The sequence below is a fragment of the Oxyura jamaicensis genome, chromosome 7 (genome assembly GCF_011077185.1).
Source record: "Oxyura jamaicensis isolate SHBP4307 breed ruddy duck chromosome 7, BPBGC_Ojam_1.0, whole genome shotgun sequence".
Taxonomy (NCBI): domain Eukaryota; kingdom Metazoa; phylum Chordata; class Aves; order Anseriformes; family Anatidae; genus Oxyura; species Oxyura jamaicensis.
Window position 1 is genome coordinate 14128760 of NC_048899.1, and position 13506 is coordinate 14142265.

The 13506-nt window shown below is 36.4% G+C and overlaps 1 protein-coding gene across 7 annotated transcripts in view; it reads left to right on the plus strand.

Annotated features, from left to right (window-relative positions):
• The window catches only part of NBEAL1 (neurobeachin like 1), an 89902-nt gene that overhangs the window by 70462 nt on the left and 5934 nt on the right, over positions 1-13506 (plus strand). For 4 of the 7 annotated variants that reach the window (XM_035331244.1, XM_035331243.1, XM_035331242.1 and 1 more), the window contains 12 exons: positions 514-623; positions 1106-1223; positions 1930-2027; positions 2346-2462; positions 2939-3028; positions 4235-4344; positions 4944-5116; positions 5784-5878; positions 7891-8007; positions 8675-8836; positions 9924-10072; positions 10752-10981. In XM_035331244.1, coding sequence (XP_035187135.1) covers positions 514-623; positions 1106-1223; positions 1930-2027; positions 2346-2462; positions 2939-3028; positions 4235-4344; positions 4944-5116; positions 5784-5878; positions 7891-8007; positions 8675-8836; positions 9924-10072; positions 10752-10981 — 1569 coding nt within the window. Of the gene's footprint in view, positions 1-513; positions 624-1105; positions 1224-1929; positions 2028-2345; positions 2463-2938; positions 3029-4234; positions 4345-4943; positions 5117-5783; positions 5879-7850; positions 8008-8674; positions 8837-9923; positions 10073-10751; positions 10982-13506 lie in introns of those variants that run through there. The other 3 variants (XM_035331245.1, XM_035331248.1, XR_004752245.1) reach the window with 2 other exon arrangements.

Here is a 13506-nt window from a genome sequence, read left to right on the forward strand (position 1 = left end):
CTACTGGAGTTCTAAGTTATAAAAATTTGAACCACTGAAGTTATGCTTTCAAAAGTAATTTAAATATTTAGAGTTATTCTAATGAAATCTGGTGGGATTTAAGGCTTGAAAGCCCTGATTCTACAATAACTTAAACCTGTAGGTAACCTCATAGTTGTGAGTGAATACTCTCATTTAAATGTTTTGGACTCTTAATCTCCTGGTAAAATAAAGCAAATGCAGGTATGTTTAAAGATAGGTGCAAAAATGATTAATGTTACTTTTGAGATTGGCACTGCAGCTTTTAAATCATTTGAGTGCTTTGGATAACTTATATTTCACTTAACATTTTAAAGATTCATAGCGGAATTTAGTCTCCTACATCAGTGGTAGGGTTACTGTAGTTTTATATTAAGAATTTTTCAATATCCTTCCCATACATTAAGAACGAACCCTTTTAATCTTTATAAAGAAGTTGAGATTTTTTTGAAGTATTTTGTAGTAACTCTTAAAATTCTCCAAATCATTCACTAGGCTTTAATTTGGGTCAGCTTCAAATATCCAAAGAAGCGGTAAATGATGTTGTTCTCCCCAAATGGGCCCACTCTCCAGAAGACTTCATCTGTAAACATAGGAAGGCTCTGGTAAGATGATGGTTACACATCTGAAATAATGATAATTGTCACTGTGGCTTAAATATAAAATACTGGGACTATATTTAAACTGGAGTTGGTGTTGAATTTTATAAGTATCACTAGAATTTTCACTTAAATGTCCTGTCCATGTAAATAAAATGCTTGAAAGGAGGGAAAAAATAAGTCTGAGGATGCTAATGATCTGGGAGTTTACTGCCTTAGGAGATAAAATGCAGAATTAGTTGTTTTTAGGTGTCAGGGATTAGACGTCTTAGATGTGCTGCTTTGCTGTATTAAATTTCCATTTTACATGACAATTAGTGCACTTTATGCATATACATATTCTTATGCTTCTGCTCTATACATTAGTATATACCTAGTTTGTAAATACTCTTAGTTTAGGAATTAAATCTTTTTCACAGAAAATAGTAAATGCTTTAAGAAGGGAGCAGAATTTTTAACATTACTACAAGAGTGTTTTTTTCTTCCAGGAATCTGAGTATGTTTCTGCTCATCTTCATGAATGGATAGATTTGATTTTTGGCTACAAGCAGAGGGGACCAGCTGCAGTGGAAGCACTCAATGTGTTCTATTATTGTACTTATGAAGGTACAAAGCATTATGCTTTCCTGTCATTGTCATCAGAATTGTGGGGTTTCAGTATTAGCAAGAGAGGACTTGATCTGTGATCATGCCATATAGTAGCATATGGTAAAGCAAGAGAATTACGGCTGAAGTGTGGCAGCATAACTTATAATTTATCAGGTACCTAGAATATTAGATGCTTTGATCAAAAGTTGTGAAATTAAAATGTTTATAAAGGTTTTAAAAGAGGGGAGTATTTCATTTGCTTGTGTTTTGTTTCTAAATGTGCTGGGAGCTTTTTTTGTTGTTGTTAGCTCTTTGTTTGCTTGACTAAAAACATTTGTGTGAAGGGGTTTCTCATGGATTGGGGTCAAGGAAAATACTATAAATAATAAATATACTGGGGAGACAGTCTATTAATACCAAAAGAGAATTTTAGGTGGCTTTTGTGTGCAACTTACTGCATGCATGAAGTAATTAAATCCATTTCACAAGATAAAACCCTGCAATTCTTGCACTGGCAAGAGTTCTCTACTTAGAACTCCACATGCAGAGTAGTTTTCAGATTGTATTTTATGTGGAGGCATTGTTAGGAGGCTTTTCTGAGGGGAAGGTTGAGAATGCTGCAGTTGATTTGTTTTGTTACATTTGTTTGCCATGTCTTTGTTCGATATATTGCTTAGTTTATGTTTTGTTTTTTCTATTCTTCATCTTTCTTGTTGTGATCCAGGGGCTGTGGATTTGGATGCTTTAACAGATGAGAAAGAAAGGAAAGCTTTAGAAGGGATGATAAACAATTTTGGGCAAACTCCCTGTCAACTGTTAAAGGTAATGCTGTTTGTTCCCTCTCAGTCACACCCTTGAGGTTAAATCCAACTGAATTACAAAGGACTTGTAAAAGATAATGGTTAGTAATTCTAAGAAAGTAAAGTCTTTGCCACATCAGCATGTATAAGGGTCACATTGATGGAAATTTAGCATAGCATTTGCAAAGAAATTAGTATTCTTTCAGAAAGTGAATTAGGTGCTTAAGAGTCTGTTTTCCTGTTGATTGTCAATAAGATGGAGTACCATATATGAATTGAAAAATTGGTAGATTTCTCTAATTTGATTGTCTAATTTGATGCTCCTCCAAATGTCTCCTAGGAGCCTCATCCTCAAAGGCTGTCGGCAGAAGAGGTAGTGCAAAGACTAACTAAAAGTGATACCTCTACTCTGAATCTCTTCCAGCACCTCACTGAACTGAAGTCATTCTTCATAGAGGTAGACACGTTATTTGGGATTGTTTAAAGTCTAGTCAGAAACTTCTGATCTACTTGAAACAAAAAGCAATAACCTAGATGAAAACAAACTTGCTCCCAGTTTTAAGGAAGTATTTTTAAGTACAATTTTAGTTAGCTTTGTAAAAGCTGATATATTTGTATCTGCTGGCATCTTGTTGAAGTATTGAGTTAGCCAGCACTCCATGAAAGCTAGGAACAACGCTGGTGATATCTGGACACTCACTGAGTTTGGTGGCTAAATTCACTGATTCAGGACAGAGCCAGGGTATTTACCAGAGCTCTGGTGTTTTTTACGCTCTATACTTGTATGACCTGAGCATGTGTGTATCAGTGTCCAAGAGTACTTCAGGGGTCTGGTATTGATTCCAGAGGCTTTGGGTCTTACTCTTTACAGGTTCTGCATTTGTCCCTCAGCTCTGGGTTATAATTAGACCAAAATCATGTCATTTCTCTTAGGGAATCAGTGATGGTGTCCCTATTGTCAAAGCTGTTGTCCCCAGGAATCAGTCACGTTCCTTTATGTCTCAGGGAAGCCCAGAGATCTTGGTGAGTTACACATGTTGATATTAAACTTTTGACTGACAGCAATCAGAACAAATAGGTGCATTTTTTTCATACAGAGCTTGTAGAGAAATACTTTCTAACTGTTCCTGCTGAAATGTGTTCCTTTTACCTATGATGAATGTCAGCTATCAGTTAAAACTTTCTCTTCAAGAGAAGTCAGGCTGATTTGTTGAATGGCATTTCAGTGCTTATGACAGAGAGTAAGTGGTGGTGAGGTGTACTGGAAGTTGTCTACCTGATCCACTTCCATAATAGCAATCAATTTCCAAATGTAAAGCAGTCCAGCTTTAAAATGATGGGGTTGAGTTATTAATGACACCATTACATTTATCATTACTTTCCAACCCGTATCTTAAACTATGCCATGTCTGGCATGTGCACACTCCAAAGGCTTATACTGTTATTAGGCAGTGCAAAATTTAATTTTAATATGGGCTCTAGTACTATGGCAGATGTCCAAATGATGAAAGGAGGGCAGTGTTTGCATATTTATGTCTATATGCACGGTCTGTGTAATGGCCCCTGTGCAATAATATCTGTGTTTTGCAGGGAATAATATTTGCTGACATTCATATTTTGTAGGTCAAATTCATTGTCCTGGCTTCATGTACTGTGTTTGCCATTTGTAATCTGAAAACATCTAAAATTTTATTTGTGTTTTTTTTTTTTTTTCAAAATAGATGATGAAAATAACCTTGAATATTTCACCTTCTTCCTTGTTTTCTCAGAAACAGCTGTAGTACAAGTTTTTTTCAAACTACCTATATTAATATGTTAACTGTTACTGGTGACTATTTCAAAGAGAAGGAAAAAATTAAATGATAGAATTGTAATGAAACGTTTGGGGTTGGAGGGTATTGGTTGTTTGTTTTTGTCTTTTTCTTCTTACAAATCAGCTTTCTTTGACCTGTCTATACCATGCAGCATTTTTACTTGCTAATAAGTACCACATGTGGATTATAATCTTTGATAAGGAAAGTAGATTTACTTTTTTGATCCTTCCATGTTGAAATTACTCATCTGAGCTGGACTTTGCTTTAATGTGCAAGGGTGTGGGGTATTGCTTTTTTTTTTCTTAGTGGTAAACTCTTAAGAAGTTTTTTTTTTTTTTTTTTTTTTTTTTTCTGGTGTAAGCTCCAATACCAGAAAATAAGTTTCACCAATTTCTTTTCTATCAAACTTTTTCAGGTAACAGCAAGTCTGAATTGCATTATTGGAACCCATGGTTGGCTACCTTATGATAAAAACATCTCCAACTATTTTACATTCATCAGAGATACCACAGTGACAAATCCTAAGTAAGCAAATGATGGCGATAGGTAGAGATGACTGCGTCTGTGGTAACAAAATACAGTAATTGTTGGACAATCAATGGACTGTAGTGTTTTCATTGGCTGAGTTTTCAGCTAAGAATATATCTTCTAATGTTCAAAAATACTAATGTTCTAGTAAAAGTCCTGTAAGTAGCATTTCAAGGTTCCTCATTCTTAGAGCTACTTCTAATTCTCTTTTTTCTAGTTACCAATCATAAAAACCCATCTTGAAATCTGAGATGAATACTCTTCTTACATTCTTAAACTATAGTGAAAGTATACATGGCACTTCTGTACTTGATTTTTGAGAAGATTCATTTTTTCTTTAATATTTCAGTATTTGCTAGGGACATGAGTTATCTGTACAGAACTAAACGACTGAAAAGATGTAAGGTGAAATCTGGTTTCCACTGATGGCAGTGACGGTTTTGCCATGGATATCAGAGGGGGAAAATATCACCTTTTCTTTATTTATGTATAGCTTCTTTTAAAGGTAGAACTTCTTACTTTTTAAGGATGTAAGAGGTGCAAAATAAATTAATTTGAACCAAGTTTAATTTTAACTGCTCATCACTTGCCTACAGAACACAGCGCAGCATGAGTGGTCCTTTTGCACCAGGGCTGGAGATTACCTCTAAGTTGTTTGCAGTATCCCATGATGCAAAACTCCTCTTTAGTGGAGGACACTGGGACAATAGCATCAGAGTGACATCTCTTACAAAAGGAAAGCTGATTGGACAGCACATCAGGCACATGGGTTAGTAACGCTTTATATAGTGAAATGAAAGGTTTTATGTTGGAAACTAGGAGAAATTTATTTTCAGAAAGAGCAGTCAGGCATTGGAATGGGTTGCCAAGGGAGGTGGTGGAGTCACTTTCCCTGGGGGCATTTAAGGAAAGGTTGGACATGGTGCTTAGGGACGTGGTTTAGTGGGTGATATTGGTGGTATGGGGATGGTTGGACCAGATATTTTTGGAGGTCTTTTCCAACCTTAATGTTCTTATGATTCTATTGTACCTTGACTTTTGTCCTTCTCGATCAAATTATACTCAGTGCACCTGGGCTGGCAGGCATAATGATCAAAAAGGAATGGCAGCATAGCAACAGAGGAATACTTAAATCATGATTATACATTTATATTTAAGTACGGCTTTCTAGTAATTGTAGTGATGGCTTAATGTAGTTTCAAAATAAGGCTTGACTTCCTTTTTTTAGGTAACAAACATGATTAGGTCATGCTGGTACACCTAGTTGTATAATGGTGTCATTGGTTGGTGAAGTCTCAGCAGTCCTTATCACAGCAGAATGCTTCATGCTGACTGTAAATGAGGATACGTTGTTGACATCTTGTGTGCTTTCTGTCAAATTGTGGAGAAATTAGTCTTAAACTATATCAACTTCTTGCTATCCTTTCTTTGTCTAGATATTGTGACCTGCTTGGCAATAGATTACTGTGGAATCCATTTAATTTCAGGCTCCAGAGATACTACCTGTATCATATGGCAAATAGTTCAGCAGGTATGTTGTTCAGGCATACTCTGAGAAGCTGTTTCTGCATGCTTCTTCTGTTTCATTGTTTTGCTGTGATGGTTTATCAATTTCCTTTCTGCCAGCTTTGCAGGGAAAATAGCCCGCAAAACCTGATTAACTTAGTAATTTTGTTAGTCCCATTATCTTCTAAATTGGAAATATTTACTATATATACGAGTTACTATATAGCTAAAGTACAATAACGCTGATGGTTCTTTGAGGTTACTTTTCTCTATTTAAAGGCATTTTCAAAGATTTCACAGGTTATTTTCAGGATAGGCAAATATCATCCCTATTGTACAGACAGAAGAATGGGAGAAGAGAAACTGCTTGAGACTACAGGAATTAGAACAAAATACTAGAGCAAAGCTTATAGTTAAGGATTTTTACATTTCTAGGCTGCTGCTAACTATAATAGTTGCATTTTAACATTGTATTTCCTCTGTGGGAATACTGATGTACTGATGTGTAGTAACTAGGAGTTAGCAAAGATATCGCTAATCTATTACCTGACTTTACACTGGCATTTTAGAATGCTTTGATATTGCTTTCACACTGTGAGAGAGGTGGTTTGATGCTCGTGTGTACTTACACTTAAACTGTGAGGGATTTCCATTGGTATGCATTTTAAATGTTCATTTCTGCTGCTTCATAGAAGTACAAACAGCATTAATTGCAAAATGGGCCTGTTATATGTTATGGACGGGACATTTGGTCATGTCACCCTGTTCTTACCACTGAACCTAAAGTTAGCACATTAAACCAGTAGAGTGGTACATAACTGTGCTTAGTGGATGCGTGCTGTGAAAAAAAGTTAGCTGTCTTTTATGATGAGAGTATTTATAGTTATTTCAAGACATATTCTGTACTTTGTACAAATAGTGCATCATCAAAAAGGCAAGACATGAGTGCTTAAAACAGTATTTTTTGTCTCAAAGCAGAATGAATGTTAGAAACCTGATAGTTTATCTTTTCAGAGTGAGTTGAATGATGAGTCCTTCTCTGGAGATTATTACTGTTTAGATTTCTTTTTCTTTAGGATTTTTAATCTACTTTTTTATTTAGTGGATATATAAATGATGTTTTATGTATTGTAAATTCTTCTCATGAGAGTTTTATCTTGGTCTTTACAAAGTGAGAATAATGTTTGCATACTGCAACTTCTGTTCTACTTCTCTGCCCTGTATTTTCTCTTCTTTCCCAGCTCTTTAATCTGACATTTGTTCTGCATTTCCTGTATGCTTCAGGATTTTAGGACTTGGTTGGCAGATTTCTAACACACAAGCTAGACTGGAGAGTTCTCTGGAGAACTATTTACTATACCTTCTCTGTAGGCACAGACCTTGCCTCAGAACTGAATCTTTAGAATAAGTCTTTATATGGTGACAGTATGCTCACTGGAACGAAAGTACTAAATTGTTTTGACATCCTGCAATTATGTGAGCAATTAACTTAGTATTTTTAATGAGCATTGTTGCAATACTTCCATTTTATATCATACTAGCAGCAGTCACTTAGAAGTATTATTTCCTTGCTTTTCCCCTAGAAAATAGAACAGAGTTACTTTCATTTTTAAGTAAAAAAAATAGGTTTCATATTCCTTGAGATTGGCTATGAAGGCAGTGCTTAATTCCGGGGTAAGCTGTAAGAACTGAATAAGCCCAGACACATGGACAAAGGAGAAAAAAAAAAAGGTGGATGAACAAATGACTCCTGTTAGGACTGCTCGCTGTGGTAGTTGTGCACACAAAGAAATCGACTAAGTAATTCTGTCTTTCACATCCACATAGTACCTATGTGTGTATTCATTCCTTGATTTCAGTAAGACTGCTGCCATAAAAGAATAAATTGAAATTGGACTGGGTGAGTTGTGCTTTTGGTTTTGGCCTGTGTCAAAAAATATACATCTCGCACAACTAACGCTGAAGATACCAGAAACTTATTTTTGTTTGTCCTTCAGCTGCAAGAGAATGTGTCATTGCACTTTTTGTTACTCTCAGGGAGGAGTGCCTGTCGGCCTGTCACCTAAGCCATTACAGATCCTTTATGGGCATACTGATGAAGTTACAAGTGTTGGCATCAGCACTGAACTGGACATGGCAGTGTCAGGATCCAAGGTAATAATTTTAATACTTTTCCCTTCTTTGCCATTTCTTTGATCAACCATAGAGCACGTTTGAAGAATAATACCAAAAGTGTAATTATTTCACAATTTTTTCTTCAACCTTGCACATCAAGAACATATGTGCCATCTCCCTTGCTGCCTATTTAAATCAGTCTGTCTCAAACAGTGCTCTACACAGCATAGGCCTCAGCTACCCATGTTGTGCTAGTTTGTACAGATGAGCTTTAAAGTGTATGGACTTATTTGGAGAACTTAACCTTCTCACAGAAACAATTCTGTGACAGCTCCTTCCCTACTTGCTTAACCTTGAAGGCTCTTTGCAGCTTACTCAAGCTCTGCATTTCTGTAGTCCACTGTCAGGCTGCTGAACTCTGGAACGCACATCATGCCCAGTCATAAATGTGGCCTATAAAATGGCCGATTTGTTGTTGATCCTGCCCCTCTTGCTTTGTTTGCATTTGTTTTTATATATGCCTGTAGTACATGGCCTTGAGGGGGAAGGATTCCTCATGCAGATTTCCTAAAGCTCAGAAGTCCTAATCCTCAGTTAAGATCTTAAGTACTTTTAATTCATTTTCATTTAAATACTCATTCTACCTATTATTGTAACTTACCTCAGAGGTTGCTGCCAAAAACTTACCTAAATTTGGTCTCTGCAGGATGGGACAGTTATTATGCGCACTATTCGAAAAGGTCAGTACATGAGAACTTTGCGACCACCTTGTGAGAGTTCCCTCCTCCTGACAGTTCCCAATCTGGCTGTGTCCTGGGAAGGCCATATAGTTGTCCACACCAGCATAGAAGGAAAGACCACTCTTAAGGTACCTAGCTTCATGGAATATCTCTGTTCTTTTGCTGAAGACTTTAATTATAAATGTGCCTGATTTTGCCCTTATTTCCTTAAAAACTGAGACTTTTTTGATCATGACATGTCTTTTTTTTTTTTTAGTTTTGCTAGCCAATTTTAGTGTAATATGATGATAAAGTAAATCACAGATGTACTGTGCTCCTGTAGGTGTCTTAAGAATTTCCAAACACTTGCTAGGCAGATGCCCAGTTGTGCAATAATTAATCATCCTGTGAGAGCTTTTTTGAAATGCAAAACTTGGAGTTTTGCAAGTTCCACTACTCACAAAAATAGAGGTTTTTAAGGGGAACAGTAAGTTGTAGATGCAAGATGCCCAGGGACTACACTGATGTTTCTTAGTTTTGGATTGGAGAGACAACTATAAAGTTTGCTATATAGCTTATTCTGTCTCTTGAGTGGCTGTGTAGTTGTTCTAAGTGTAGAACTGTTAGGATTTCTGTGAGAATGGGAACTTTCCTGTAAGACAAATTTATTGGATGTAGGCATGCTAGCTGCATTGGGAAGACTGGGGAGAGATGAAACACCAAGGTGTTGCCAGGCTGGAAGAACTTCAGATTATCATGTTAGCTGTGTCTTTAATCCATCAAGAATTTGTTGCCTTGTCCAAAAAGTGCTTCCAGCTGTAGTTCGAAAAAATAAACTTGTTTCCTTCTGCTTTTCATTTCAGGGTGAGGTGAGGAGGCTGAGGATAAGAGGGCTTTTTCCTTCTTCCTTAACAAAAAACATCAAAAGACAGGGACCTGTCCATTAAGTCTGTGGATATTTCTGGAAAATTTTGAATTGATTAGATGGATAGGTAGGATGTTATGTTACATCAAGAGGTAATGAAGAGCAACTTCAAAGCCTTCCATACAGGACCAGGTACACATACATGTAAGACACAGGCTCAGTTCTCATATCATTCAACAAGCAAGCTGTTGTCAGTGATATTATCTGTAGATTACTGCCCAAGTCAACTCTTATCAGTGAGCTAAATGTACAGATAATATATTTTTAAGCCAACCAGTCCTCTGTGATATATTTATTTTTGATTTATTCAGGATAAGAATGCATTACACCTCTATTCTGTCAATGGAAAGCATCTGAGTTCTGAGACTCTGAAGGAGGAAGTGTCAGATATGTGTGTGACTGGCGAGTACATTGTGATGGGCAGCTTACAAGGATTTCTTTCCATACGAGATCTCTACAGGTAATGTGCAACCAATGAATTGATTACTGAGATGCAAATACAGAGATTCATTTAGAAATGGCTGTTGTAATGTCGATTCTGCTTGGTGCTATAGGTGGTAGCAATTGCTTTTTTCTATGTTCCTGGAGGGGAAAAAAAAAAAAAAACACCTAAGGGGAACTAAGATGGGAGAATGAACACTGAGTTGTACCAGTCCACTTTCCTCCCGTGCATTTATCCCAACCATAGGCCTTGTGCTGACAAAATTTAGGAAGAGCTATGTCTAATGCAGGCAAGTTGTGGTTGTCCTCATGTCTGGTTAGGCACTGGGAGCTCAACAACTTGGTACTGTGATCAAACCATGTATAGTTCTGCACTACTCTGTAGAGCTCCCCTGCTTCTCAGAATGGGAGTGATCTTTGTCACTTAAGCAATTGTGGGACTAATGTTACTGATCTTCCAATGAAAGTGTCTTAATTTTCTGACTTAACCTGCTGTGCCCCTTCTTATTGAAGCTGTATTCTGAGGTATGATTTGAGCTTTCTGTAAGAGTTCATAATAATCAGAACTGCAAACTGGATCCTTGAGAAACTCTTTTATAGCACATCCTATGGTCTGTGATCTCAACTGCAATGTGATTCTTTTCAATATGAAAAATATATACATAATGTACTCTCTCTGTGTCTCTTGTTCGTTTCAGCCTGAATCTGAGCATCTCCCCATTAGCCATGCGACTGCCAATTCATTGCATTTCTGTCACTAAAGAGTATAGCCACATCCTTGTTGGCTTGGAGGATGGCAAGTTGATTATCGTTGGTGTTGGCAAGCCAGCAGAGGTAAAACCCACCATCAAGAACTTTTTCTACCGAACAGTGGGAAGTTCACTTATTTCTGCTTTTCAGCTGAGCAAGAGGTCTCCTCTATGGCAGGGTAAATTTAAGAGCAAGTTTCAGTTTTCAGTGGGAAAGAAATAACTTTTGAGACTGCTGTACTGAAATTTCTCATAAAGAATCAAAGATATATAGGGATCGCAGATGGGAAGCTCAGCTGGACTAACTTGCAGACTTTATCACTGACATCTGAATAAGCAAAATCTTACTAGCTATTCTCTTCTGTATGTGATAGTGTTGTCAGCCACTTTCTGATGAAACAATTTCCCAGAAGAAAAATGGAAACTAAAGAGAGCAAGCTTCTTTTATTTTTCTATAGTTTCCATCAGATGTCCTTTAATATGCATTGACTGACATTGGGGAAAACAAATTACTTTCTGTTAAGAGTGTCTAATTGTAATGCGTAAAGTATTACTTGTGTAGGTTCCCCATATGCTCTGTGCTCCATATGGTGAATATAAACTTGTTGGTACTGCATATGCAATATCAAATACAGAGCATCCATCTGTCAAATAGCTATGCCCATTTTTTTCTTGTGCAAAACACAGGTTTTGCTCTAAGTACTTCTTGTCATAACTTTCAAAGTGCTTTAGTTAACTTGAACTTGCCTCTCTTTATAACTTGATTTCCATTGTGTTGCAGTGTATTACTTGAAATTGTGGTAACCATTCTTGCACGACCTTTAGTACATGCCAGAAGAGTTTGTCTTAATTTTATAGTTGGGTTGTGAAAACAGAGCAACTTTATTTGTCAGTGTTTGAAAATGTTTTAGCTAGGAGATACACTGTTTAATTTTTAAAAAGGCTTCATGGAATGGTAGTCTAATTTTGGTTGCAGCAAATAGCGAGGGGAAGCTTCCACTGCCTTCCAGCTGGACAGTTTTTTCCTACTGTAGAATTGATAAAGAGCTGCTTATGATGTTGTTAAACGTATGTTTGTAACAACAGCTTTAAAGTCACTTTCACTTCTGTTTCCTAATCCTTAGAAAATATCTTTTGTAGGCTGAAATGTATGTATTTCATTAGACTGAAGGCTTTCAGTTCTCTCTTCTTCAGTTCTTAATCACTTTATTCTAACTGTGAAGAAGGTTTTGTTTCAAGGTCTGGATTCCTTTTGTGAATGTAGAGGTTTTCCAACAATTTTTTTTTCAGGATTTTCTGTTTATAACTCATGATCTGCAAGCTTAATATCCATGTAAATAGATTTTATATATATATATATATATATATATATTTGTATACACACACATATGAGGAACAAAATTATGTCACAGATTTTCTAGTTTTCTATAATGGCATCAACCAATATACTTGCAAAGTGTGTGTGTGTGGGGGGGAAGAGGGTATTTATTTATTTATTTGAAGTTAGGAATTAGTAGAACTTTATCCTTATACAGAAGACACTTTAGTTTTGACTATCGATGGTGATACTGATCCATAGGGTTAAAAGGAGATAGCTTCTTTATTGTGCACAACGTGAAATGCTGCTTGGTGTTAAGATTGGCCTTTAGTCTTTCTGCATTGGCAGACAGCATCCACTATGAAGTGAAGTATAATAAATGTTTTTATATTTTTAACAATCACTTAGCTGTTTGGGATGTTGCAGAAGCCTGTGGGATTATCACCTGTAAGCAGCACTGTGCCTTTTCTACAACCTTGCTGCTGTGATTATACGTTTTTTAAGCAAGTTTAGCCATAGTACTAACTGTTGGGAATGGTTCTCAAGCTTGTACTGTTAAGGCATGCATCTTGTTTATTAAATTGCAAGGAATTTCATAACCTAATCAGCTGCCAGGTTAATTACTACTAGCTAATCATAAGTCCTATACTTAATAAGCGAATTAAATGTTTCTTACTTACGTATTGTTGTCAGTTGGCAGATTCACCAGGTGCTGGATTTGATGGCTTCTGGTTGCTTGTTATCTGTTTTCTTACGGGATATTCAGTATGAATTATTTCTGGCTTAAATTTTACTCTGAGCACTTCACCCAGGATCTTTGGAAGATGGTGTAAATTTGAAACCAGGAGATATTCCTTGTTTTTTCCTTCCTTCAATCTGTCATCACTGTCCTGTGATAATCCATCACTTGAAAGAAATATTCAAGGATCAGTTTTGGCGATCTTATCATTTAAATTCTAGCAATTTTCTGTTTGAATTCTCTAAAATAAAGTGTCCTTTCTGCTAATTTGGTCATTTTTGTTTGACATTAACCTATTTTTTTTCTTTCTTCCAATCAAAATATCTAAACTCAACACTGTTCCTAGGGTGTTAAAAGTAGGCTAATTATTGAATATGCATTACTTGGCAATATCCCTTTAACAGGTCTAAGTCAAAGACAACAGGGATTAGTGTTTTGTCTATTGTTTGTTTTTTTTTTGTCAGTCCCAAGAATCATTCTTAAGTGTAACTTTTGGTTTGTTTTAATGACTTTTGTTAGTGTAATTTTGTTTATGCAGTACATTGTAGTGTCTGCATTTCACCAGAATCAGTGTCTGAAGTTCCTTTTTAATTTATCCACCTTATCCCTTCCCCTTCCTTTTGTTTCTCTGAATTACTTTTAAACAG